Source organism: Phacochoerus africanus, chromosome 3, assembly GCF_016906955.1.
Source record: "Phacochoerus africanus isolate WHEZ1 chromosome 3, ROS_Pafr_v1, whole genome shotgun sequence".
Lineage (NCBI taxonomy): Eukaryota > Metazoa > Chordata > Mammalia > Artiodactyla > Suidae > Phacochoerus > Phacochoerus africanus.
Window position 1 is genome coordinate 40,830,088 of NC_062546.1, and position 27,820 is coordinate 40,857,907.

The 27,820-nt window shown below is 38.4% G+C and overlaps 1 protein-coding gene across 1 annotated transcript in view; it reads left to right on the forward strand.

Annotated features, from left to right (window-relative positions):
• Window positions 1–24,623, forward strand: part of ESF1 (ESF1 nucleolar pre-rRNA processing protein homolog) — a 64,232-nt gene extending 39,609 nt beyond the window's left edge. The window contains exons 10-14 of the mRNA XM_047771665.1: window positions 7,972–8,093; window positions 11,486–11,573; window positions 19,445–19,527; window positions 21,274–21,420; window positions 23,827–24,623. Of these exons, the coding sequence (XP_047627621.1) occupies window positions 7,972–8,093; window positions 11,486–11,573; window positions 19,445–19,527; window positions 21,274–21,420; window positions 23,827–24,120 (734 nt within the window). The 3' untranslated portion in view covers window positions 24,121–24,623. The remainder of the gene's footprint in view (window positions 1–7,971; window positions 8,094–11,485; window positions 11,574–19,444; window positions 19,528–21,273; window positions 21,421–23,826) is intronic.
• Window positions 24,624–27,820: the final 3,197 nt, after the last annotated feature.

Consider the following 27,820-nt stretch of genomic DNA (forward strand, 5'->3'; position numbering starts at 1 on the left):
TAGGCCAGTTGGTGTGAGGGCTCTGTGAAGAAAACAAACACCACCACCAACAGCAACAAACACTTGAAGGTGCTGCCTTGTGCAGTATCTTCAGGGGAAAGCCAGGTTTCAGTTAGCCCACAAGAAGATAAAAGTTCAGAGATACAATAGTTGAGTTTTACTGACAATGTACTATGAATTCCAGAGAATTTGGTAGTAAGGAATTAAAGGGAGAGGGAGATAGTGACAGAAGAGTGGATGTAGTTTACTTCTGAGGATTAGAACATGGAAGATTAGGGGGAACCTGATGATTAGGGGATTTTTGTGGTGTCTAAAGTGAATAAGGGATAAAAGGCACTGAGATTATTCTTGGTGGGTCCAAGGCATATTTTGGTGGTGAAGCTCAGAGTGTTGAGGATTAGGGGAGGGAAGGGTATCTGCTGTTGCCATGGATGCAGCAAGCTAGTCCCCTCGTAATCTGGAAAGGGACAGTTTACTGTGAACTCACAAGGCTTCGCCTTGACTCCTATTGACCGAGTTTACAGGTGAGGAAGCCAGTGTAACTAAAGAAGATATTGTCTTACCACCCACTTCTGAACCCTGTCAAGAAAGGGTTGGTCTTGTTCCATAGTGCTGTCTTTTGTCCCTGGCTTTTAAAAATACTTCAGTGTTATAGGATTTCACTGTGGTATATATCTAGGTCATTTTTTTGCTTGGTAGCTTTAATCTTTCTAGAATTAATTGGATACCCAGAATCCTGAAGATTAGTATTTATTTTCACTTGTTTAAAAAATTCTGAAAACTTCCTCAATCATTTTCTCTCAAAACACTACCGTTTCCTCATTTTCTCTCCTGGAAATCCTATTTGACATGTGTGGTACCTTCTCATCTGTCTTTGAATCTGTGCAGCATGCTGGGTAATTTTCTTCTGTCTTTCAGTCCATTAGTTTTTGTCTTTATTTCTATGTATTTTGCTGTGTACGTTGATTGACTTTTTAATTTTAGTTATGCTTTTTATTTCTGGAAGTTTTTTTTCCCCAAAATCTGTTTTATACTTTTGATAATCTAATATTTTGATTTCCTTTTTTTTTTTTTTGGTCTTTTTAGGGCTGCACCCACGGCATATGAAGGTTCCCAGGCTAGGGGTCTAATTGGAGCTATAGCCGCCAGCCTATGCCACAACAACGTCAGATCCAAGCTGTGTCTGCAACCTACATCACAGCTCACGGCAATGCTGGATCCTTGACCTGCTGAGCGAGGCCAGGGATCGAACCTGCAGCCTCATGGCTCCTATTTGGATTCGTTTCCTCTGTGCCACAACAGGAACTCTCATTTCCTCTTTTTTTTAATGTGCTGATTTTGTCCTCTATATCTGATAATTTCAAAATGTATAGTCTTTATAGATTGACTTTTTTTGTTCCTACTCACTCTGGTTCATACTGAATTTTGATTGTGATCTCATTGTTCTTGGATCTTTCTTTACCTATGGGAATTCTCAGAGACTTGGGTCCAAAGTGCTTCTTTTAGAGAGTAGTTGCCAGGTACCTAAGGGCACTTCCAATCCAGGACAATTGAAACCAAATTTTTGGACTAGGGTGTTTGAGGCCACACAGATAGTTTAGAACCATGGATAGTGGTTCTAAATTCTCTGGGAGGAAAGTATGTTTTTACTTGCTTTGTTCTGCCCATCGCCAAAGCCCAAACAGGCGTGTGTTCCTTCTGAATTGTTGGAGAAGGAGCAACATCTACTCAAGGATCCTGGTTTCATGGTGGTGGTCTCTGATGGAATTTGCCATCATAATCAGGCTCCAAACTTTGTCTCCAGCCTCCTTGTTTAGCAGCCCGTAGAAACCCAAGGACCATACAAGACCATAGCATCTTAGTGTGTGTCCCCAAGCAAAATGCCTTGCTTCTGAGCTAATTATGACTCTTTTTGAGCTTTCTTATTTTGACTAAATTCCCTAAAATTGCTTTTGTTTCTTTGTGTTAGCCATTCAAGTTTTCATTTATTTTCTACCTTCTCTATTAACATTTTATGTAAAAAATAACAATAGATCAAATAGTTCTTTAGTCTTCTTTGCCACAAATTAAAGAACAGAATGGCTTCATCAGACTTGGCCAGAATTTTAGTCTGTTAGTATTAAGGACAGCTTGCTGTTATGTACATTGTGATCACAAACTACTTGAAAGGCAAAGAAAACATACAAATATAAGTACAACAAATATAGGAAACAATAGCTCCCTAATGAAGCCCAAATGTTTTATATTTGAAGTCACCTTTTTAAGAACATTTTAATCTAAGAAGCAGGGATAGCTTGGCTCACAGTAAAATGAATATACTTGCAAATGGAAGGCATCATTCTAAAGGAGAGTAAAAGGAGACCCAGAAGAGGTTAGAGAATGATAAGCTCAAATTTAACGCAAGAAAAGAACAGTTGCTACCCACTTGAAGTAGCTTTTAAACAGCAACAACAAAAAGCACTAACACTTATTCATTCAGTACATACTTTGGGAGTATCTTGTACAAATACCTCATTGACTATTTGGGTAGATATAGAATTAATGTTGTGTGAGAAGCCTTTCCCAGTTTAAGTAGCTTACCTGTGCTATATTTTATTTTATTTTTCTTTTTTATGGCCATACCTGCGGCATATGGAAGTTCCTGGGCTAGGGGTTGAATCGGACCTGGAGCTGCTGGCCTATACCACAGCCATGGCAACACCAGATTCGAGCTTCATCTGAGACCTGTGCCACAGCTTGAGGCAACACTGGATCCCTAACCCACTGAGTGAGGCCAGGGATCGAACCCACATCCTCACAGAGACTATATCAGATTCTTAACCTGCTGAGCCACAATGGAAACTCCCTCTTATCCTTTTTATCTTTATTATATAGCTGTCTACACTGTTTCCATATGGTAGATATGAAAATATTCTAACAGTGCTAAATGCACACAAAGAGCATTTCTTGGCTCTGTCTGGCTGATTGGTAAAATTTGCTATTTACTGTTGTTTCCAAGGCTAGTTTTATTTTGCTTTTTAATTTCATGAATTGTTACTTCCTCTCTATAAGGTTGGGAACACATTTGTTTCATTTATCCATTCATTTGCACTTCCATTCATTCAGCAGACATTTATTAGGTGTATGCTATATACTAGGCCCTTGAGCCATAGGGTTACCTTCATTGGTGGGGGCGAATACCAAGCTGTGGCCTTTACTGTCATGGAGCTTGCAACCTAGTAAGGGAGATAGCCACTAATAATAATCTTTAAAATCACACCAATAAATATAAAATTGCAACTGTGATAAATAGTGCAGAATAAAAGACTGTGGTACCGTAAGACTTTAGGAGATTGGAATTTACAGGAGTTTGAATTATGAGCCAATCTAGAAACACTTCAGATGCTAATTTTCCTCATTACAAAGATTGATAGTTATACTTATTGATAGTTATGCTCTAAGGATAAGTACATGTGTCCTTCCCTCTCCCCACACCACTGGGGAAAGCTGGCCAGTTTAAAGGGGTGTCTTTAATGTCAGTGTTCCTTGGGGCATGGTTGGTGGTTTTCCTCTAAAAACCCTACACCCAGAGTGAATTCCAAGTTGGAGGTTCAGGTGGTGATAGTGACATTTTAAAAGCTACTTTTGGAATTGAGTGTTACCATAGTCTCATTTAAACATACAACCATAAATAAAGATTAAGTCTTAAGTGTTCATAAATATTCTCAATGGATCCTAAGTTCTCATGTAAATAAAAAGTGCTAGTTTCAGCCTGTAGGAGAAATCTTAAATTGTGTATTTTATTTTTATAAACAAAATCAATTATGGTACCTAGTTAAGTAATTCATATCCTGCCTCTTAAGGACTTTTCAAAATTTCAGATGAGCAAGCTCAGAAGAAATGTATATTCTTATTTTAGTGGATTTCGAAGGATATTTTAAAGTATTTTCATGTGTACGCAAACTGCCAAAATAATTCTGAATGAATAGCACTTAAATTATTGTCGTAATTGAGTCATATGTATTCATGGTTGGCTTTAAAAGAGTTTTTCACCTTTTATTTGTAGGATTATTGATTTTATTTTTAACTAATTCAGCAGTCCTTGGCTATATGCTTAAATTTTTACAAAAACAAATTTGCACAAAACTAAAAACATTTATAATGAAGTTGTTTTTCAGTCACATAGTGGCTGCTCTCAAATGAGGCTAAAACTGTCTAAAGAATGTTCTTGTGCATATGCCAAGAAGCTTCTGGGATGGGCATATTTTTAAGAATTTAGAACATAAACAACTGTGATCTGTGGCAAGAGATTTAAATGACCTCATTATGACAGCAAGAACAAAGCATTTTTAAGTTATCGTGGTAGTGTGTTAATTCATTGCAATGTGTTTGTCATTCTACTATTTTGGTCTATTAAGTGAGAGCCAGGCAAAAAAATTATAGACTGTTTTTAACTGAAGATACTATTTCTTTATTGCTGTAAACAAACTAAATACCAGAAGAATATTTCCTGAGAATGGTAGTTTCATGAATTATTCTAAAGCTATAGGTCTTTAAAAAAAAAAAAATCCATAAGCCACTTTGGGATAAAGTCCATTTATTTAGATCCTAAAGTTTTGATTCATTTTCTGTTGGAGAGAATATGTTCCAAACATGAAAGATCAAACAGTTGGCTTGAAATAAGAATTCCTCCTTCAAGACAGATCAATTAAGTGCTTGTTAAGTACTTACTCTGTGTCTGGCACTATGCTAAATATTATGGAATACAAAAGGAGGTGACTTTAGCTGTCTTTGTTCTAGTTGGAAGAAAAGGCAAACTCAGTTGAAATTTCTAAAGTGGAAAAAAGACATTATAATCAAGTACCAAATGAAATAATACATTATGTGATACAAATAATGGAATAGCACTTCTTTTCAGAAATGACTTCTAATCATCCTCTAGAAGAGTGGTTCTCAATGAGGGGTGATTTTTTTTCTCCAAGAAGCCATTTGGCAGTGTCAGCAGAGATTTTTGATTTTCATGACTGGGGCTATTGGCAGCTAGTGTGGATAGCCCCGATATATTGCTAAACATCCTACAATGCTCAGAACTGACTGGTCCAAAATAGCACTGGTACTGTAATGTGAAACCATGATGTAGAACCTGCAGATGTCAATGCCAGTAAGTTTTTGAAGTTGTGGGAGAGGGACTCCTGTCTTCCCCTAGACTTCTTTTGCCCCTGTAATGCGTAAAACTAAATGTTTACTCGTAGCCCTTGGATCCTTACATAGAAAGGAGCATTGAGTATCTATAAGCTTTTGAACATTGTATAAAAGTTTTTCCGGTACAGTGTTTCAGAGAGAGAAAGTCCTTAGTTTTTATAAAATTCTCAAAGTATCCATGTTCCCCAGAAATGTCAAGACCCAGTCACATGTGGACTGGTTCATAGATATTGAGACACATTAAACCAATGTTCCAGTCACCTAAAAGAGACAATAACATAGAACTTTATTAACATCATGCCAAGCCAGAAGAAGAGTTTTAAGTTTCAAGGATCAAAATTACTTTTGGGAGTTCCCGTCCTGGCGCAGTGGTTCACGAATCCGACTAGGAACCATGAGGTTGCGGGTTCGGTCCCTGCCCTTGCTCAGTGGGTTAATGATCCGGCGTTGCCGTGAGCTGAGGTGTAGGTTGCAGACGCGGCTCGGATCCCGCGTTGCTGTGGCTCTGGCGTAGGCCGGTGGCTACAGCTCCGATTCAATCCCTCGCCTGGGAACCTCCATATGCCGCAGGAGCGGTCCAAGAAATAGCAACAACAACAACAATAACAACAACAACAAAAAGACCAAAAAAAAAATTACTTTTGGGTGGAGGGGGGGCCTCTAAATATATTACTTAATTTAGTATTTTGGAGTAATAAAATTTTTCTTAATGTATGAGGAAATTATGATAGAATATCTTAAGGAGTATTATTTAAACACCATATTTAATAATATAAAACTGTGCATTTAGGATTTAAGAGTGGACTGTGTGCTGACCCAAGACATCATCTATAAATTGCTTTATTTTAGTATTTGAAATCAACTTGTTTTGTCAGGATTTCCTGCTTTCTCCAAAATGAGAATCCTAGTTTACATGCCCTGAGGTGCCATGTAACTGTTGATTCAGTCAGAGATATGGACATGTTTTATACAGTTCACATTTATCCTAAAAACTGTTTAGTAAAGTGAATTGTGTTTTTCTTACAAGAAACATTTTTAAATTGAGAGTTGTGTTTCTGATTTGGCTTCCAATAAATCAGAGATCCTGTCAGCAGTATGTCTTAAAAACAAATCCACATGACCTTGAGTATACTTATACCTTAATACTTTTCTAAGTTATAGAAATGTAGAGATTAAGTCTTGGCTTAAAAGCCAAAGAAGAAACCTTAGAGATCATCGGTTCCAGCTGTTTTGTGCTGTCGTTTGGGGCTCAAGACCCAAAGCACAACTTTTAGTTGATTTGTGTATTTGGACTTTTACCAAATATTTTCTTTGAGGGGGAAAAAGGTATATGTGAGAAAAGGGAGTTTCTGTGCTTCTGATCCAGACCAACCTCATTTTGCAGATAAGGAACATAAAACTTTAGATTTAATTTATGGGCTACACATTTTTGTTTGTTTATTTTATTTTGTATTTTGTATTTTTAGGGCTGCACCCACAGCATATGGAGCTTCCCAGGCTAGGGGTCATATCAGAGCTGAAGCTGCCAACCTACACCACAGCCACAGCAACGCAGGATCCAAGCCATGTCTTCTGGATCCCACTGATGAAGGCCAGGGATCGAACCCGTGTCCTCATGGATGCTAGTCAGGTCCGTTAACCACGGAGCCACGCCAGGAACTCCCATATTTCTTTATTTCAAACCAACACTGTAGATGTTATCTGGTAATAGTATAGAGGATAATGAGTTAAAGTTCTAGCTGTATAGCTTCCTAAATGTATGTTCTTAGGCAAGATGCTGAATGTTCTCAGTCTCAGAATACTAATTAGGGAAAAAAGGAATTATTATATCCTTTGGATGGTTTTCACTTTCTTAGAATTTAGAATGTATCTGGGAAGATGATCTGGATTGACCTCATCTCTTGAATTATGCCATTAAAAATTTTTAGTGGATTTTGTGTCCTCTAAATATTAAGGCCCCTTTCCCCAAACCAAACCTCCAAAAAATACTACAAAATGAAATAAACATCTTTCTTATCAAAAGGGTTAACATAGTGGTCACAGTTCCTTACTTTGGCAGTAGTGAGGTCTTCATGCACTGATAGATCAGCCTTGGGGCTTTTTCTTTCTTCTCACCCCACTCTAGTTATTTCAGGAACCACCTAGAAGCATGAACCAGAACCACAGTATATAAGAACAAGGATCATTAGAGAGGAACTATAGGAGCAAGTAACATTGAAAGAACTTAAACCATACACAGTGGAATCTGAACTTGATGGTCCTTGTGAACTTAAAGATGTGGCCTCACAGAGTGAGTGCTTGAGGAGAAATTTGAGGAATTTTTTCTTCTTGGGATATTTCAACAGGAATTACTACAATTACTTACTAATCAATTTTTGTTAGTCACATTGTTTCTAGGGAATATATGCTTTTACTTGGGCAACAGAAGCAAGCAGAAATAATTATGTTAAAGACTACTTACCTTTTGTTGCCAAAAATTAATTAGTAGTCATACCCTGAGATGATTTTGTTCCAGAATTTTTCTTAAGTATAGAGAAATGAAGTTGGAGCCTAAATGAAGGAATTTTCTTTAGTGGCTTGACCATATACCTAGTTTCTGAGTTGGTTTAACTGTTTGATTTAGTTAGGTTTATTGTTGTTTTGGGGAAATAACTTTGATATAGGTTGATCCTACAATAGTCTGTGGCAATGGAGTATTGATTTTGTCTTGTTACTCTGGTAAATATGTGTAAATTAGCTTTTTTGGTAAATAGAACATTTTAAACTAAACTATTTGTGTTTTCCCTTTAGGCCTTAAAGAAAGTGCAGAAGAGATGGTCAAAAACAAATTGGAAGGAAAGGATAAACTGACTCCCTGGGAACAATTTTTAGAGAAGAAGAAAGAGAAAAAAAGACTGAAAAAGAAACAAAAGGTATCAGTGATAATTATGACTGAATAATTATTGAACAACCACTGAGTATCAGAAGGTACCAGGTACTTGGCATCCATTATCTCATAATGTAACCACTCACTGGGGTAGGTTAAGTGTTTTCTGCAAGGCCACATAATGATACACAAAGCCTATAAAAGCCCAGAGCCACTTTAACTGCTGTGCTCTAATGTTTTACATTTGTCTGCTACCCAAATAAAATACATAGGTTAGTTGATATCTAGATGTAAGAGTTTTTTTCTACTTTGTAATTTTGAGGAAGAGAGGTACGTACATACAGACATTTTTACCTCCATATATATACATATAGAAGTTTTCAACATGGTTGGGATTTTTTTTTCTATGTATTTCTATTTCTCAAGCTATATTTTTCACTTTTCAATATTACTGTTTGGATCTTTCTACATCATATTGTCATTAGATCCTTTTATTAAGGATATTTCCTTTGTGCCAATATGCTGTCTGAAGAATCTGATTTGACTTCCATCATTCAGGGATAACACCTTTTCCAGAGTTAGAGTCCTTAGTAATAGCAGAGATCACAGGGTTTTTGCCACTAAAAACTCTCTATCTCGTCACTGAACTGCAACATCCTAGCAGTACATTCACTGTCTTAAGATGGTACCACTAATCACAGAATTTTGCTCCTTTAGGAAAGAACCTTAAATGATTAGTCCTTATCCAACCTTGACACTTTATAACTGTAGAAAATTTATAACTGTAGAAAAATTGTTCATCTGAGGATATGCAGGTTATTAATGGCCAAGCTGAGACCAGAATCTAGATCTTTTGCCTCACTGTCCTTTCTGCTGTGTTTTTTTTTTAATTATTTTTTTATTACTCAATTTATCACATCTGTAGTTGTATAATGATCATCACAATCCAATTACACAGGATTTCCATCCCACAACCCAAGCACATTCCCCCTCCTCCAAACTGTCTCCTCCAGAGACCATAAGTTTTCAATGTCTGTGAGTCAGCATCTGTTCTGCAAAGAAGTTCAGTCTGTCCTTCTTTCAAATTCCACATGTCAGTGAAAGCATTTGATGTTGGTGTCTCATTGTATGGCTGACTTCACTTAGCATGATAATTTCTAGGTCCATCCATGTTGCTAAAAATGCTGGTATTTTGTTCACTTTCTGCTGTATTGTATTATTTCTCTCTCATGTAAGATTTTTGATACAAGAGCTGCAAAGTTGAAAGTGGGCTACAAAATTGAATGATGCAATGAATGGAGTAATTTTTTTACTCCTATTACACTCAGTATTTCTGGAAACGGATAGTAAAATGAGGAAAGGGGGTAAGAGTCCTGCCCCATTGATATGCTTGCTACCTCTCTTAGGCAACAAAATATCTTTGAAGTGGAATACTTTCAAGAGTTATTAAGTCATCAGTTTCTTGGAAGACTTAGTGGGGTTAGTTAAGTAGTCACTCTTTTTCTGAGACCTTTATCAGTTATTCTCTTTGATTTTCATTTGATTGGTGCTTTGAGATTATCTTGTGCTTTTACTGTTTCCCTCCACTGGGCTTAGAGTGTATTCATTTTGTCAATAATATTAAGACTATATTCGTTGAGTGCCCAGTTTGTTCTAGACTCAGCCTCTGTCCTGGACTTGGTGATTCTAGCAGATCTCTTCCATTTCCCTGGCTTCTCCACACATAGAAGAGTTTCAAGAATTCAAGTTAAAAATATTTTTCCCCTTTTCCTCTTCATCGCTTCAGTTTGATACTGAGAGAGTATTAGTGAAGAAACAAATATGTTTATACACCATAGTTCATACAGCTATAATTTAGAGCAAAAAAAAAAAAAATAGTTTTAAAAATAATGTAAATAGTAGTTCCCATTGTGTCATAGTGGAAAGAAATCCAACTAGGAACCCAAGGTTTCGGGTTTGACCCCTGACCTCGCTCAGTGGGTTAAGGATCCGGCATTGCCATGAGCTGTGGTGTAGGTCACAGATGCGGTTCGGTTCTGATGTGGCTGTGGTGTAGGCCAGCAGCTGTAGCTCCCATTCAGCTCCTAGCCTGGGCACCTCCACATGCCGCTAGTGTGGCCCTAAAAAGGAGAGAAAGAAAAAAAAAAAGCATTAAATTTAAATATACTAAACTGTTCAGATTTGGTTGGGGAAGATGTAACCAACAGATGTGCTTTATTAAAAATAGCCCAAGAGGGAGTTCCCGTAATGGCTCAGTGGTTAACGAATCTGACTAGGAACCATGAGGCTGCGGGTTCGATCCCTGGCCTCTCTCAGTGGGTTAAGGATCCGGCGTTGCTGTGACTGTGGTGTAGGCCGGTGGCTACAGTTGTGATTAGAGATTAGACACCTAGCCTGGCAACCTCCATATGCCATGGGTGTGGCCCTAGAAAAGACAAAAAAAAAAAATAGCCCAAGAATTTTCATGAGTGTATTATAGGTAAAACAAGATAATTGTCGAAATTGAGTGATGAGAACAAGAGGTTCATTATGCTTTCCTTCCTGCTTTTGTATATGTTTGAAGTTTCATAACTTTAAAAAAAAAAAAACAGCAAAAAAGTTGTTTTAAATAATGATTTATGACATAATCCACAATGCTTGGTATTGATAATAACTGCTGTTTCTCAATTTTGTGAGAGATAAGGCCATGTCTCTTCACTGATTACCCATCTAAAAGTATTCTTCTCCTTGAATGGCTGTATTTTATTTTTAAACTCTTCTAGCACTTCCTGTCTTGAATTACTACTATGTATATGTATATTTATGTGTCTCACTTCCTTTAATAAATTTTAAAATCTTGGGAGACAGAAACCATATATCTGATAACTTGGATTTCTCCCAAAAGCCCTACAAAGTTCCTGCATTTATTAAGTGTTTCTTAAGTATTTGTTGAATAAACAAGAATTACTCAAAAGTTATTTAGGAAGCTGATCCATTTAAAAAACTCATTTAGGAGTTCCCGTCGTGGTGCAGTGGTTAACGAATCCGACTAGGAACCATGAGGTTGCGGGTTCAGTCCCTGCCCTTGCTCAGTGGGTTAACGATCCGGCGTTGCCGTGAGCTGTGGTGTAGGTTGCAGACTCGGCTTGGATCCCGCGTTGCTGTGGCGCTGGCGTAGGCCGGTGGCTACAGCTCCGATTGGACCCCTAGCCTGGGAATCTCCATATGCCGCGGGAGCGGCCCAAGAAATAGCAAAAAAAAAGACAAAATAAAATAAAATAAAATAAAATAATAATAATAATAAACTCATTTAATTTTATTTATTTTTATTAAAGTTAGTTGATTTATAGTATTTCTTCAATTTAGATTGAACTACTTGATTTAAAAGAAATAATGTTTTTTCTTCACATTTATATAATGTTGTTCTTGTGATAAACCATTTTTCTATTCAACTTTAAGGCTCTTGCTGCAGAGGCCAGTGAAGATGAAGTTCCCTCCGATATTGATTTGAATGACCCATACTTTGCTGAAGAAGCTAAAAAAATAGGTAAGCCAGCCCATATTTTGTTTTCAGTTGGGATCTAAAGAAAAAAATGGCATGGGTAGAAGCAACATAAAATTCCTAGAATTTGTATGGCTCCCTCATGACTTATAAGCAGGTCTGTCCTGTGGGGTCTAACCATTGATTGGATTAGGAGGGGTCAGCATGCCTCCTGTACATACCAGAAGTAAGTTCATTATAGGAGGCTTTTGGTAACATGATTATTAATTTAACAGTTTACTAGCGATTCCTTTCTGGGAAATATTCTTACTGACAGATTGACTGTAAAAGGATGAGAGAAAAGGAAGTCCAATTTTTTGTATGTTTTCACTGCTTTTTTGTAATATGTCCACTCTAGGTCTTTCTTTGCAAAGGCTATGAAGAATTGAAAGGATGCGAAAAATTTGTTTGTTTATGTGGACATGTGTATAACTTTTAAAAATTTTTACATAGTTTACTTGTTTGAGACTTGTTTCATAGTGTAAAAGCTTTTCGGCTCAAATAGACAAAAGCATCTATGTTTCATTTTATCCCTTTTTTATTTGTTCTGCTTCATGATTACCTTCATTGCAGCTGAAAGCCAGCTTCCTCCCCCTTTTCCTCAATCCCTAAACTATCCAGTGTCTGGTTTCATATATCCGAGGAGCCTGTATCCGTTGCATATGCACTAGTCATTCTTTCCTGAATGCTTTCATTCTTACCTTTTTGGTATGTATAAATGTGTGTGGTAAGTAAGGTTCAGGCCATACTTGGACAAGTCAGTGCAGGTCCACTGAAAGCATTTTCCATTTGTTCTCATACATTTTGCCTTCCCCTGCTATGAATACCACACACATGAACCCCAAAGGCTTACTCCTGGAGCAACTCCAAGCTGGCAGTGTAAAGAGAAGGATTTTATGAAGTTTCCCTGCTTCTTGTCCCTCGTGACTAGTGGGCCAGAATAGTTCTCAACAGGAAAGTCAAAATTGCTCAAAATTATTTCCTGGTTGTTATAGCCTTTTAGCCCTGACATTTTATTGATGAAAAGGAGATCAAGATGAATAAAGATTGTTATAGGATGTGAGATTCTTAGGAATTGGAAAGGGAAATGGAAACTTAGCATATTCTGCTTTTTATCATACCTGAGCGGTCATTTCTAGAAGATGATGGATTTTAGCCTTATCCTCTGATTTCGGGAAACCAAGTTTATAATGGAGAAATGCAAAGCATTGTAGTTTCCTTGTTCACATTCCAAGGAAATGCTTCATTTGGCATGTGAAATCTAGTTAGACTTCAGAACTTGGGGTAGGATTCAAAGAGCAAGTAAAATAGCTTGGTGGCTTGGGGTAGCTTGTTTCTTGGAATTGGTACATTTAGATTGTGAATTTTAGAGAATAGTTTTCTCTAAAATTAATATCAGAAGTTCCAAAGGAAAGTATAGATAAAATTTGCTTGCTTTTAATATACTTTTGATTTGAGAATACTTCCTAGGAGTATTTATGTATATCTGGATTTAAGGCATTTTAAGGAAAAAGAAAAAAGAATGAAAAAAATTTTACGTAAAATTTAGGACCAAAAAATGGTGTCTTGACATGATTGGTTATTCTTTATATCAGTAATTTTTTTTAAGCGCCACACCCACAGCGTATGGAAGTTCCCAGACTAGGGGTCGATTTAGAGCTACAACTGCCAGCCTACACCACGGCCACAGCCACGTGGGATCCAAGCTGTGTTTGCGACCTACACCACAGCTCATGGCAATGCTGGATCCTTAACCACACTGAGCGAGGCCAGGGATCGAACCCATATCCTCATGAATACTAGTTGGATTCCTTTCTGCTAAGCCACAGCAGGAACTCCCGTATCAGTAAATATTTTTGAGTGCCTACCAAGTGCTGGACACTCTGCTAGGCTAGTGACACAACACCAGTAATTCAAGCAGTTACATCCCTGTAGGAGTTGATAGTTTTAGAGAAGACCTGAGAAATAGGTAAATAAGAATTGTATGAGAATAGGAACTAATAAATAGGGTGATACAGAGACTGTAACTAGGAGGAAGGAGAGTGCTTACTTTACATAAGGTAGGCAAAGAAAGCTTCTCTGAGGTGGTGACATTTAAGCAGAAACCTGGAACAAGAAGGAGTCAAGCACAGAGAACTGGGGGAAGAACACTGAACTTGAGGGGAAAGTGGGTAGAACAACTACAGGTGAGAAAGAGCTTGTCGTGTTAGGGAATTTAAAAGACTCCAGTGTGGCTGGAGCATGGTCAGAGGGACAGTGTAGTTGGTATGAGGCCAGGCTGGGTCACAGGATTGATCCTGCAGACCCTTGTGTCATAGTAACAATTTGGATTTTAGTCTAGTTATGGTGAGAAGCCACCGAAGGGTCTTAAAGCAAGAATATGATATAAACTTGAGTTCCCATCATGTCTCAGAGGGTTAAGAACCTGACTAGTGTCTGTGAGGATGAGGGTTTGATCCCTGGCCTCACTCAGTGGGTTAAAGGATCCAGCATTGCTGTTAGCTGTGGTGTAGTTTGCAGATGTGGCTTAGATCTGGCATTCCTGTAGCTGTGGTGTAGGCTGGCAGCTGCAGCTCCAATTCGACCCCTAGATCCAGAACTTCCATGTGTCGTGGGTATGACCCTAAAAATTAAAAAAAAAAAAAAAAAGGCATCATAAACTGTATCTATTTTAATGTACTAATCTGGGTCCTACAAAGAAGACAGATCGAAGAGTGGCCTTGGTGAAAGCTGAGAGACCTAGACAAGAGAAAATGGTTGGTTTAGACGGCATGCCAGTAATGGAATTGGAAGGAGAAAAGTTGAGTGGGATTCTAGATATATTTTGCAGGTAGACTTGCTGATTTTTTTATTTGGATAAGGAAGAAATTTAGCATAGCTCCTAGATTTTTGTTTTGTGTCTTTAGAATAGTATTCTTCCATTTACTGAGTTAGGGAGGAATGTAGGAACAGTAGGTTTAGATGGGAAGTAAGATCAGTAGGTCCATTTTGGATATAATCAGTTAGAGATGTTAATTAGATACCCAAATGGAGGTATTAGGTTAACATTTATATATAAGTCTGGGAGAGCAGCTGAAAAGTCAGAATGCACATACAGACTTAGGAATCAGTAGCCTATAAATAATATTTCAGACCATGAAATAAGAGGTAAAAAGCATTGGTAAAGGGGGAAGATGAAGGTCAGGAGCCTGCATAAGGTACTCTGTTGCATTGGAGAAGGTACTATCTCGAAGGTAGGGGGAAAGTTTAAGAAACTGAGAAGGAACAGCCATGAAATGGGAGGAAAAGCATTAGTGTTTGCAAGGTATACAGTTCAAGTCCCACCATTGAGCAGTACAGAGACATTTTATGCCAGATGGACTTGGGTATATTTATAACACCTTTGCCTGAGGCAGTCCCAGACCTAAACTTACACACTCTTCAAAATATGGAGAAATTGAGTTCATTGACTGATGCCAGACCTGGTATTTGGCTCAGGTTAGGAGCCTATATGAGTACTAGAAATCTTCTCTAATTTTCCCTTCTGTTTTTTCCCTCTACACTATAAACTAGCTATAGTTTTTCTATTTTTTTCTAAGGTGCAAACTCAGATGAGTTTTGAAAATGTACTTCTAGAATGAGTTATTTTTCTTATAGAAATGAAATTTTGGAAAAACTTGTTTATTGCTATCTAATTGCTAACTCTGTAATAATATTTTGTTTTTGAAGAAGTAGGAGTACCTGGGACACAGGTTCATTCCCCACCCCAGCACGGGGTGGGGGTAGGGGGGATGCCGTAGTTCAAGCTTCTGTTGCAACTTTGGCTCAAATCTGATCCCTGGCCCAGGAACTCCATATGCTGCAAGGCAGCCAAAAAGAAAAGAAGAGAAGTGAAATACAGAACATTACATATTAATGTATCCTATTAAAATGCATCCTTTGTCTTGACAACTTTAGACATTTGATAAATGACCATGAATATTTAATAATATGGTACACATATTTGATTCATTCAGCCAGTAGGTTGGGTGCTTACAGATACTGCTCATGTTGTTTTATAGCTTACAGATCCTTTTATATGCATTCTGTCCTCTTATCCAAATTTCAACCCACTTTATAGATGAATAAACTGAAGCTCAAAAACCAGAACTGAATTGCACGGGGGCCAGTGGCAGATGGTAGAACCTAAATCCTAACAGCTCCCTTTACTTGTTGTAACTCCACAAGTACATTATGAAGACCAAAGTCAGAGCCAGGATCCATATGTATAAGAGCTGGACATGAGAATTTGCTGGCTTTTCAAGCAAAGCCAGAATGCCTAGGTCCAGAGGAAGACTAATAGACTGTATCTGATTATGAACAAATGGTCTTGGATGCAGGAACTTGCTACAAAAGATTGAATCACTAGGGGGCTTAGCATTCCTGTCTGGTCAGTACTGAGACCAGTCTTCCCTCCAGTGAATTCTCTTAACTGCTGTCTCAGAAGAAGTGCTCAGCTGATCACTCTGGAAGAATTTTTTATGGGAACAATTCTCTGGCATTGTATGTAATGGAAAATAGAATTTCCTTTATAGATATTCCTATTAAAGATCAATTGTTTGCAACACACCTTTTTCCATGAAAGAGATTTTTTTTGGATTAAAGGGATAGTAGCCTCAGTAAGGCTTTCAACTATAAAACCCTAACAGCCAGTTTCAAGTCTTTGTTAGTATTCAGCTTCTCAGAATCATCTATATGTGCTTTTTGCAGCAATCCCAGAAGATGTGGGTTTTTACTTGCCAAAAGATTCGCCAAAAAGTAAAGATAACATTTCAGAGCAGGGACTTTTATTTCCCTATTACTCTTCATCTAAATTAGGTCTGAAAACTTTCCAAAGGGAAGATGCTTCAAAAATATATGTGTGTGTGTGTGTGTGCGTGCGTGCCCTCTTAATATGATCTTGTTAACAGTGTGGAAAGGGTCTCTGCACATTATTTATCTTATGACTAAACAGTTCAGTCTAGCACACAGTAAATTCTTCGTGAGCAAAGAAATTTTCGTCAAACTAAAATTGGATATCATTTTTAGCCCCAGCCATCTTGGAGATTTTTTTTCTCCCTCCTGCAGTCTTCCTTTCAAGTTTATTTTTATGACTTTTCACCAGGTTGTTATAAAATCTGGAGCAGTTCATTGTGGGCTCTTTGAAATTATTTCCCACAGCTGTATGTGAAGATCTTTATCTCCTTTATGTATTAATCATATACAGCCTGATTTTTTTTTCCCCTGCCAGAGAATGATCTTCTGCATATGTCACTTGTCCATTCACTTCAAAGAGTGCCTTTGCCTAGAGAGCATAGGAGCAAAGATAAACTTAGGGTGTGGGCATCAGACCCTAAGAAAGTGGAACCTTGGTGACACACACACACACACACACACACACACACACACACACACTGTGCGACAGAGAAAGGTTATAATCTTAAAGCAGATACATCATTCCCTGAAAAACATTTGAGATAGGAGTGCTGTCTCACTTAGGGGAAGACTGCATGTAGTTGTGTTTCTTCTTGGAAGTGCAAGACAAAGGCCTTGGTGGCAGTGAGGGGCAAACCTGCCCACGGCGGGGGTTGAGCACAAGGAGCAGCTTCTAAAGCATCGCTCTGCTTTTGGCTTTGCTTTTCCTAATATCCCTCACCGCCTGTGGTTTTTCAACCATCATTATGTGTTCTGTGAATTTTACTTTATTATTTCACAACAGAATGCATTTTAAACGGAAAGGGCTATTCCAAGGAGAATGACATTGGATACCAAGGGAGTGAAGGGTGAATGGCTGACAGTAGAGAGCCTGAGCTAGGGTGCTCGGGTTTGACTCATGGTTCCTTTATTTACTTATCTTGAGACAAACATCTCTTTGCTTCAGTTTCAAATAATAGAATCTACCTCATAGCATTGTTGTGAGGGTTAAAGTAGTTCATATATAAAAGGGAATGGAACAGCACTACTTCCTGACACACAGTAAGTTCTCCAGAAGCATTAGTTGCTAATACTTTAGAGACCATTGGTTTCCCTGCATTCAAAGGACAGAACTCAGCTTATCCAAATAAGACAGTGTCCAGCAGTTCAGAGAAGGTTGGCATTGTCTAGTAACATTCAAGAGTAATAGAACATGGCTTTGTAGATTCTGAACCTTCTTACTCTTCAGACTAGTTCGTCATACTTTGATACCAATTCTTTGAACCACTCTCAACAGACACAAAAAAGGAAGGAAAAACAAAGCACCTGCATGATCACCAAGGAATCCAGCACATCTTGTATATGTGTAGTCAGACTATAACAGTAATAGCAAACACTTTGTAGCACTGTGTGCCGTACATCAACTAAGCTCTTCATATTTGTAATTTATTTAGGCTTCACAGTAACTCAGGGAGGTAGGTGCAGTTATACTCCTCACGTTACAGATAAGCACACAAGTGTGAAACTGCTGTAGTAGCTAGAATGTAGGAGATACAGAATTTAAACCCAGGCCAGCTGCGGCAGTCTCTTGCTCTTAACTGCAGTGTGCTGCTACCTCTTATTCAGGACCGAACATTTTATCTGACATTTTGTCTCCAGAGGTCCCTGAATCCCTGGAATTACAGGGCAGTTTTCTAATCAGGAGCCGCTTTTACCATGAGTGGTTTTGTCTAATAATAATAGAACTAGAAAATTAACCAAAGGTCAAATTTGTCATTAGAGCAAGGGTTTTGTTAAACTTTTACTTACACATAGTTATTATCAAATTGTTATTACAGAGAAGAATTTTTCATCTTGCTGATAAATTTCAAGAGTTTATATATTTAAATTACCTGAGGTGTTTTTTTTTTTTCTTTGTGATTTCTTCCATTGTTCTTATGCTAAGAAAGTATTCTTCTATTTTAGGATCAGATAAGTATTCCCCTGTATTTTCTCATAGGGTTTTTTCCCCTTAATGTTTAACTCTTTATTATACCTGCATTTTATTTTCCTGTACATTATGTGATATAGCTATTTCATGATTTTTTTCCAGAATAAAACAAATTGCCTAGCTCCAGTTATTGAGTAATCTCTTTTTTGAGTGATGTACGATGCTATACTTTATTACATACTAAACCATAGTGTTCTTTTTTCTTATTATATAATAAAGTATTTTCATTTTTTTTTCACTTTGCAGTACAGTTTAGCACACTATCACTGGTATATCAAATTTCTCTTGTTAATCTTTGTAAAAACTTTCTTGAATAGAATTTTATCGTGTGTGTGTGTGTGTATATATGTATGTTTTGTTTTGTTCTTTGTTTTGTTTTCTTGTTTTGCTTTTTAGGGCTGTACCGATAGCATGTGGAGGTTCCCCAGGCTAGGGGTCTAATCAGAGCTACAGCTGCTGGCCTATGCCACAAACACAGCAACATCAGATCCGAGCTGCGGCTGTGACCTACACTACAGCTCATGGCAATGCCGGATCCTTAACCCACTGAGCAAGGCCAGGGATCATCCCCGCAACCTTATGGTTCCTAGTTGATAAGTTTCTGTTGTGCCACAGCGGGAATTCCTCAAATGTATATATTTTGTCATGGGTAGAAGTTGAGTCTTATATCTATTGAAGTGATCTTAGGATTTTTTTTTTATTTGATGTGTAATTGTATATTACTTTCGGAAGAAATTCCTTCTTTATAATATTCTCTCACCCCATCCAGATTAGTAGTAGTAGTAGTATTCCATTCATATCCATAGTCATCTTGGTAATATTTTTTCACTTTCTTTAGTTTCTATATGTTTATTAATAAGGTTATTTCTAGATGTCTAATATTTTTGTTTTAAACAAAATTTCAAAATAAATAATATATACAGGTTTTGTTGATAGTCTCAAATTTTTACCCTCCTATGTTGGTTCATTGTGATAGGTATAAAAGAAAAGAAAAAATCAATGAAATCTGCAAAAGATGGCATATCTCCAGAGGAAGAAGCTGAAATAGAAAGACAAAAGGTAAGGCCTAGGTCATAGTGAATAATTGATATATACCCTTTAAGTGAAGTTGTCCACATGAATTCCCAGTCTCCTTAATAAAAATAACTGATTTCAGCAGTTCTAAGTTTTGTTTTGTGTGTGTGTGTCTTTTTGCCTTTTCTAGGGCCACTCCCACGGCATATGGAGTTCCCAGGCTAGGGGTCGAATCAGAGCTGCAGCCACCGGCCTACACCAGAGCCACAGCAACTCAGGATCCGAGCCGTATCTGCAACCTACACCACAGCTCATGGCAATGCCAGATCATTAACCCACTGAGCAAGGCCAAGGATCGAACCTGCAGCCTCATGGTTCCTAGTCAGATTCGTTAACCACTGTGCCACGAAGGGAACTCCAGCAGTTCTAAGTTTTAATTCGATCTGAATCTCTTTAGTACAGATTTTGCTTTATGGCATGTTAAGTGCTCATTTCTCTGTTTATATTATTGAAAATTAAAAAATTTAATGTACAAAATTAAAGGCTTTCTTGGAAAGGTAGTGAACTTTATGCTTCAGTGATTCCAAGATGTGTGACACATGGAGTTTCTTTTGTGGCTCAGCAGTAACAAATCCAGCTAGTATCCTTGAGGACACAGGTTTGATTCCTTGCCTCACTCAGTGGCTTAAGGATCCAGCATTGCCATGAGCTATGGTGTAGTTGGCTGTTGTGGCTCAGATCTAGTGTGTTGCTGTGCCTGTGGCACAGGCTGACACGGCAGCTCTGATTTGACCCCTACCCTGGGAACTTTCATATGCCACAAGTGCGGCCCTAAAAAGACCAAAAAAAAAAAAAAAAGATGCATGGCACAGAATAATATGCATTTTAGCTGAGACAGGAATTGGAGTCAACAGCATTCCTCTGATAATGATGATTCCTGTGAACTGATGTTCATATCACTGTCTAGGAGTGAGCCTGACTGGTCACCTGAATTCTGCAGCTTTTACTGCGTATACAGTAATGTTCATAGAGTTAAGGAGCACAAAAAACAGTCTCTCTTTGTAGAAAATGTCTCTGAAGAGAAAGCCAACTGCAGGTACCAGTGATGGGAAGGAGAGGTAGTTGAAGCAGTCTGAAGTGGTAATACAGGAAAATCACCAGAATCTTATAGCACAGTCGTATTTTCTCCTGTGTTACATGGTTGGTTGTTTACTTGATTCTTGAGGATTTACATTTAATCCCTTAGTCATTAGAAAATCCCTGTTTAGTGGAAATAGGCATTGTATTATGTCTCAGAAGCCAATATTAAGATTCTGCCTTCATAGGAATTAGCAGTATTGAAAGAATAAAAGGCAAAAGAAAAAGAGAAGAAATTCCTTGTTCCTTTATAAAACACACATTTGGAAAGCTTACTACATGTTTTGCTGGATTTAATGTCTGCTTAGAAAGATAAAAGTGAAAATGAAAAATTTTTATTTTGGGGACTTGAGGACTCTTATTTCTACAGCCTGCTAACCAGTTACACTCTATGAATTACGGTCTGGTTTTTAAGTAACACTTTCACCCCTCTCAGTGATGTCGCTTCTAAAAATTACACCTCTTGCTGTACAGAGATCTCTCGGTTTCTTTATGAGTTCTGGTAATCCACAATCTGGGGAGGACAGGTGTCATCCCAGAGCATTGAAGACTGAATCCCCCTTTCCTGGAGGAGATGGGATGCCTGTGCCCCATACTCCTGTTTAGGGAAAGAAAAGCTCTGTTGCATATTTGGACTCCTTTTTCTCTTCACAGGCTGAAATGGCTTTGCTCGTGATGGATGAGGAAGAAGAGAGCAAGAAACACTTCAATTATAACAAAATTGTAGAGCACCAGAATCTGAGCAAAAAGAAGAAAAAACAGCTGATGAAGAAGAAGGAATTATTGGAGGATGACTTTGAGGTAACCAGGGACAAAAGTCATTATCCTCTTAAAACTGAAGTCAGCTCTGAAGTTAGCCTTGAAATGTCTTAGGAGCCAAAACTATCATCTTTCAGTCCAAGATAGCCAGTTCATCCCCAGGGTGTTTCTTTGGTTGATTAGAAGGTGAAGTAGTTGGCTTGTGTTTTCACAGCCTGTTGAACCAAAATATGTAACTTTTGGTGTTACTTGCCCTGTGGAGTCACTTGCACTGTGGTGCTTACACTGGGAATGTTCTGCAAATTTAAGCCTGACTGAGGCATACAAGGTTCATATCACATCAGGTTATACTCTGTGTGCAGTGACCAGTACAGTAGGCCCTGCTTTTTTAATTGCTATATTTCTTGTTTCCATCACCCCCTCTTTTCCCTCTTTTTCCTGAGTACACATTACTCGTGACCAAACAGATCTCATGCATGAGTTTGAGCCCTCTAGGGAAAACCTACAAACAGCCATCAGGGACTCTTTAATGGCTTCCATCCATTAGCGTGGAAGAATAGACCCAGAAGAACATGGGAGAAATTTTGAGTTTGTTTAAAGAATTGAGAGGTGCACACAGAGAACTTCTAAGTGACATGTACAGGGACTTTGAGACGACTCTGTAGCTCCAGTGTCTCTAAGTCAGTTCCATGTGTGCTGCTGACCCACTAAACTTTTTGGTGAATTGATTTTCTTCTGAAAAGTTGAAAGCAAAGAATGATTTGTATTCAAATCTTCTATTATGAGAACTGTCTCCACACCCTAATCACTGTTGATAAAAACATTTTCCCTGATTGTTGTAGTGTTGGTGGTATCACATCTGTTGTTCTTACTGTAAGGAAGTTACTCTACAGTCCATCTCCAGGTGGACTCTTATTTTTTCTGTGGAAATGCTGGGTAGCAATAAGTCATGCTACCTTTCTGGCTAGTCACCCCTGTGCCTGGCAATACTTGAAAGCCTGGCTGACATTAAGGGTACACTCCTAAAATGTGGGACATAGTGTTTTAGTAGAAAGATAAAGAATCAGTTTGGGGAGTTCCCATCGTGGCTCAGTGGTCAACGAACCTGATTAGTATCCTCGAGGTTGCAGGTTCAATCCCTGGCCTCACTCAGTGGGTTAAGGATTCGGTGTTGCCGTCGAGCTGTGGTATAGGTCGCAGACACGACTCAGATCCCATGTTACTGTGGCTATGGTGTTGGCCGGAAGCTGTAGCTCCAATTTGACCCCTAACCAGGGAACCTCCAAATGCCGTGCGTGCGGCCCTAAAAACACAAAAGACTTAAAAAAAAAAAGAAGCAGTTTGGGACCAGACCTTGGTCACAGGGTTACTGTCTTTCCCATAGTGGTCTCTAAATCTTTTTTTTTTTTTCCTGTCTTTTTGCCTTTTCTAGGGCCGCTTCCTGTGGCACATGGAGGTTCCCAGGCGAGGGGTCTAATCGTAGCTGTAGCCACCAGCCTATGCCAGAGCCACAGCAACTCGGGATCTGAGCCTCATCTGCAACCTACACCATAGCTCATGGCAACGCTGGATTCTTAACCCACTGAGCGAGGCCAGGGATCAAACCCGCAACGTCATGGTTCCTAGTCAGATTCATTAGCCACTGCGCCAAGACGGGAACTCCAAGTGGTCTCTAAATCTTGTACTGTAAATCTTTAAATCTTTCACCCTCAGTAGCTGCTCATTTTGGCACCAAAGTTGAAAAAAAATTTTAATGTTACTTTTTTTTTAATTTTTTTAAGTTTTATTGAAGTATAGTTAATTTACAAGGTTGTGATAAATTCTGCTATACAACAAAGTGATTCAGTCATACATATACATATGTCCTTTCTCTTTCAGATTCTTTTCCAACATAGATTAACAGAGAATATTGGGTAGTGTTCTCTGTGCTGTACAACAGGTCTCAATTACCCAAATTATTCCATATACTACAGTATGCACATGCCAGTCCCAAACCCCCAGTCCATCCTTCCCGCCCCCGCTTTATGTATTTAGAATGCATTGACTTTGCATAAAACTCCAGTGGGAGATACCATCACCATCTTAATTATCCTAGCCAGAAAGATTTCACGCTATAAGCACAGGGAAGCCTGCCTGTTCTGCTGCTACAGACAGTCTAGGTGACCAGCGGTTACAGGCTACTACATACATAGACTATGTGGTTCTCCTTCAAGGATATGGTCACTGGGTGATAAGAGCAGTGTGTCCTGTACATTGTGCTTGAAGGATAAACCTTAAAACTCCATTGGCAATCTGTGGGGAAACAATTTTCTAATAAGTCAATGCAAAATGCTCATATTTGTATTTTATATAATCAACTTACTGACCTTTGAAATTTGATCCCATTTCTTGTCCTTTTGGTTTACTAATTTTATTTTATTTGCTTATGTTTTCCTTTTGGGTTTGCAGGTAAACGTTAAGGATACACGGTTTCAGGCAATGTATACTTCCCATTTGTTCAATTTGGATCCTTCAGATCCTAATTTCAAGAAAACAAAAGCTATGGAAAAAATCCTTGAGGAGAAAGCCCGTCAGAGAGAACAAAAAGAGCAAGAACTTACTCAGGCAACAAAGAAAAAAGAGAGTGAAATTCAAAAGGAATCACAAAAGAAGTCCATTGATCCTGCCTTGTCAATGTTGATTAAATCTGTAAAAAACAAAACAGAGCAGTTTCAAGCAAGAAAAAAGCAAAAAGTCAAATAGCTGTAAGTTGTTTCTTTTTGGTTTGAGAATGTATAAAGTATACAGAAGTGGCAGAAGGAATGCTTATTGGGAACAGTGCTATCTTCAAGAATATGAATAAAATCTGACTGACCATTGTAAAATTTCCTTCCATGTATAAGAGATGTAGTTGTGGATGATTAGCAGACTTGTACTGTATATTTCCACAGATGAATCATAATTATTTTAATTAATCCTGGTTATAAAATTTATAAAATTTTTATAAAGACTGTTTACAATTCTATGTAAAAAAATGGAACAGTACCCAAGTCTTAAGGCTGAATAAGAGTTAGAAACATTTTGAGAATATGTACATGTAATACATTAATTTCTCTGGGAGCAGGAGACAGATTTAGAGCTTTGTTTAAATAATTTATTTTTCTAGCCATAATTAATAGAAGACAATAATCTTTGTTATTTAATCATACTCATTGTAGTTTGTTTATTAAACTAATTCGTAAATAAAATGTTTTTATTATTTTGTATGGCACTGACTTATTTTTTCACCTCAAATAAACTGCTCTTTGGAAAAATATCTAAGAAACTGACTAACTCTTAAAGAGGACAACTCCTTGGAAAGGCACTTCCAGGTTTGCATTGATTATAATTGTGTGTGAAATGTTCATGAGCTCTGAACTTATTTTTCTAATTGTAGTAACAAAATTCTTCTGTCTGCCCTTCAGATTTTTGGAATACTTGGAAGGGTGGATATGCTGTTATAGAGTTTAAGAGATCTTAATTCTTTTTAAAATTAAAACACACCTTCAAGGCCTTAAAACTCTTGGATTTCATCTGATCAAGGTTTTATAAACTATTAACTGACCATTTAGAGCAGAGAATTAGGTGTCCTATATAAATAAATGAAAATAAAAACCAAAATGGCCACTTGGAACAAATGGTAGCTTCTGAAAGACAGTAGGAGTCTGGTCAGGTTTGTGGTTAACAATAAACTTGACATTACTGATAGAAAAATTCAAGGCTGCCAATATGGTGTATGTTTTCAAGAATAAAGGGATATAAGGCTCGGAGCGATATCAAGAGTATATAAACAATTTCTGAACAAGGGGATGAAAAAAGGATATCTAAAATTGCTCGTAATAACAAAAATGCAGAGTATTGTGCAAGTAATTATGTTCTTATAAAGTACTGACATTGTTAGGTAATTCAGCCAAGTAAACCCTCATTCTCACAGAGACTATGTTGGGTTCTTAACCTGCTGAGCCACGATGGGGACTCCTATTTTCTGTATTCTGATGTTCTGACCACTGGGGCCTTGCTGATCCTAGGCTGTCCCTCCCAGGGCTGACGAATTCAGAGAGATAGTTGATCATTTGTTGACAAGCATGCCTTTCAAATGGAAACAACAAATCCAGGGTCCAGACTTTCTACCCCCTCTTTTATTGGGCTTTTCCAATGGGCCACGACTCCCCTGCCCTAATCACCCCAGGCCAAGCACCAATGACTAACAGCAACTACTCTACCCCAGAGCCTACTGAGACTCAAGCTAGACAGTCCTAAACCTCCTTTGCCTGTCCCTTCCCAAGGAAGCCACAGTAAAGGCTTTTTTTTTTTTCTTCACTTTTCTCTACGCTTTTCCATTTCCAATTCCTTGTGGAATTCCCCCAGCTGGCCAGCAGCCAGATTCCTAGTATGTCCCATTCCTGAGGCATCTCACCATTTAGTCATTCACAGCTGCTCCATTGCTGGTGAGCTGTAGACCTCAGTGCTGGGAGAGGGCTCTTCCACATCTGCCCCTTATTTGAGTGCTGGGTCTTAGCCCTAAGAATTTAGCAGCTGTAGCCCACATATGTGACTCCTATATTCTTTAGAGGTTACCTTTTCCCTTAGTTACCCCTTTGTCAATCCTGTGACTATTACCTTGTTACAATGATTAATTATTTAAATGTTCCTTGTTCAAATTCTTGTTTCTGTCACCTGATTGGATCCTGCCCAATACCAAGGACACAAAGATAAAGAACTTAGCTGAACCATGTGGGGTCCTGAAGGATCCTCCTATCTCTGCATCTTTGTCCCAATGCTCATGAGGCCCAGCAGTCTCACTTTTCCAGATCATGCCAGTTTCCTTGAGTCCTGAGCATTCTGGTTATCTACTGCTTTATAACAAATCACCCCCAAACTTTGCAGCTTAAAACAACCACAGTCAGAGTTCCCACGGTGGCACAATGGGATGATCAGTGTCTCTGCAGCACCAGGAAGCAAGTTCCATCCCCAGCCCCTGCACAGTGGCTTAAATGATCCAACATTGCTGTAGCTGCAGCATAGGTCACATCTGTGGCTCAGATCTGATCCCTGGCCATATGAACTCCATATGCCGTGGGGCAGCCAAAAAAGAAAAACACACACAAAAAACAACCACCACCACAATTATTTATTTTCTCAAAAACATTCAATTTGCATAAGGGTCAGTGGGGAAGACCTATACTCTCCACATGGCCTTAGCTGAGAACCAGAGGATCTGCTTCCAGAATGGCTCCTTTGTGTCACTTGCAAGTTAGTGCTAGCTGTTGGCTGGAAGCATAGTAGCTGGGTTCCAAAGGTGGGCAAGAGGGAGACTCATCACTTCTTATGACCTTGACGCAGATGTCACATAGTGTCACTCCTGCCATCCATACTTAATTGAGGCAATTGAAAAGGTCTTCCTGGGTGAGGAGATAGAAGTTGCACCTCATAATATAGGACAGTGGAAAATTCCTGGAGAAGTATGCATGTCCAGAAATAATGCTGCAGCCATTTACAAAAACGAGACTTGCCACACAGGCCACTTAATGAAAATCTGCCCCTGCACCTTTTTATATAACAGTTGTGGTGAGTGCTCCATCATTTGAAATCACCTGAATGAGTCTGTAGTCTTTGCAATCGCAAGAGTATAAGTAACATCCCAAATCAGCAGAGAAAATTCCCCACTAGCAATTGGACCACAGTAGATAGGATCATTAAGAAAGCACATGAAAAAATGCTCAACATCACTGATTACTAGAGAAAGGAAAATCAAAACTACCATGAGATATCACCTCACATGAATCAGAATGGCCATGATTAATAAGTCCACAAATAACAAATGCTGGAGGGGGTGTGGAGAAAAAGGAACCCTCCTGCACTGTTGGTGGAATGTAAGCTGGTACAGCCACTATGGAGAATTGTATGGAGGTACCTTAGAAATCTATACATAGAACTACCATATGACCCAGCAATCCCACTCTTGGGCATATATCCAGACAAAACTTTCCTTAAAAAAGACATGTGTACCTGCATGTTCATTGCAGCTTTTTTTCACAATAGCCAAGACAAGGAAATAACCCAAATGTCCATTGACAGATGATTGGATTTAGAAGATGTGGTATATATACATAATGGAATACTACTCAGCCGTAAAAAAGAACAACATAATACCATCTGCAGCAACATGGATGGAACTAAAGACTCTCATACTGAGAGAAGTCAGAAAGAAAAAGACAAATATCATATGATATCACATATCTGGAATCTAATATAAGGCATAAATGAACCTTTCTACAGAAAAAATCATGGACTTGGAGAATAGACCTGTGGTTGCCGGGGGCGGTGGGGGGAGGATTGGGAGCCTGGGGTTAATAGATCAGACTATTGCCTTTTTGGAATGGATTAGCAATGAGATCTTTTTGTGTAACACTGGGAGCTATGT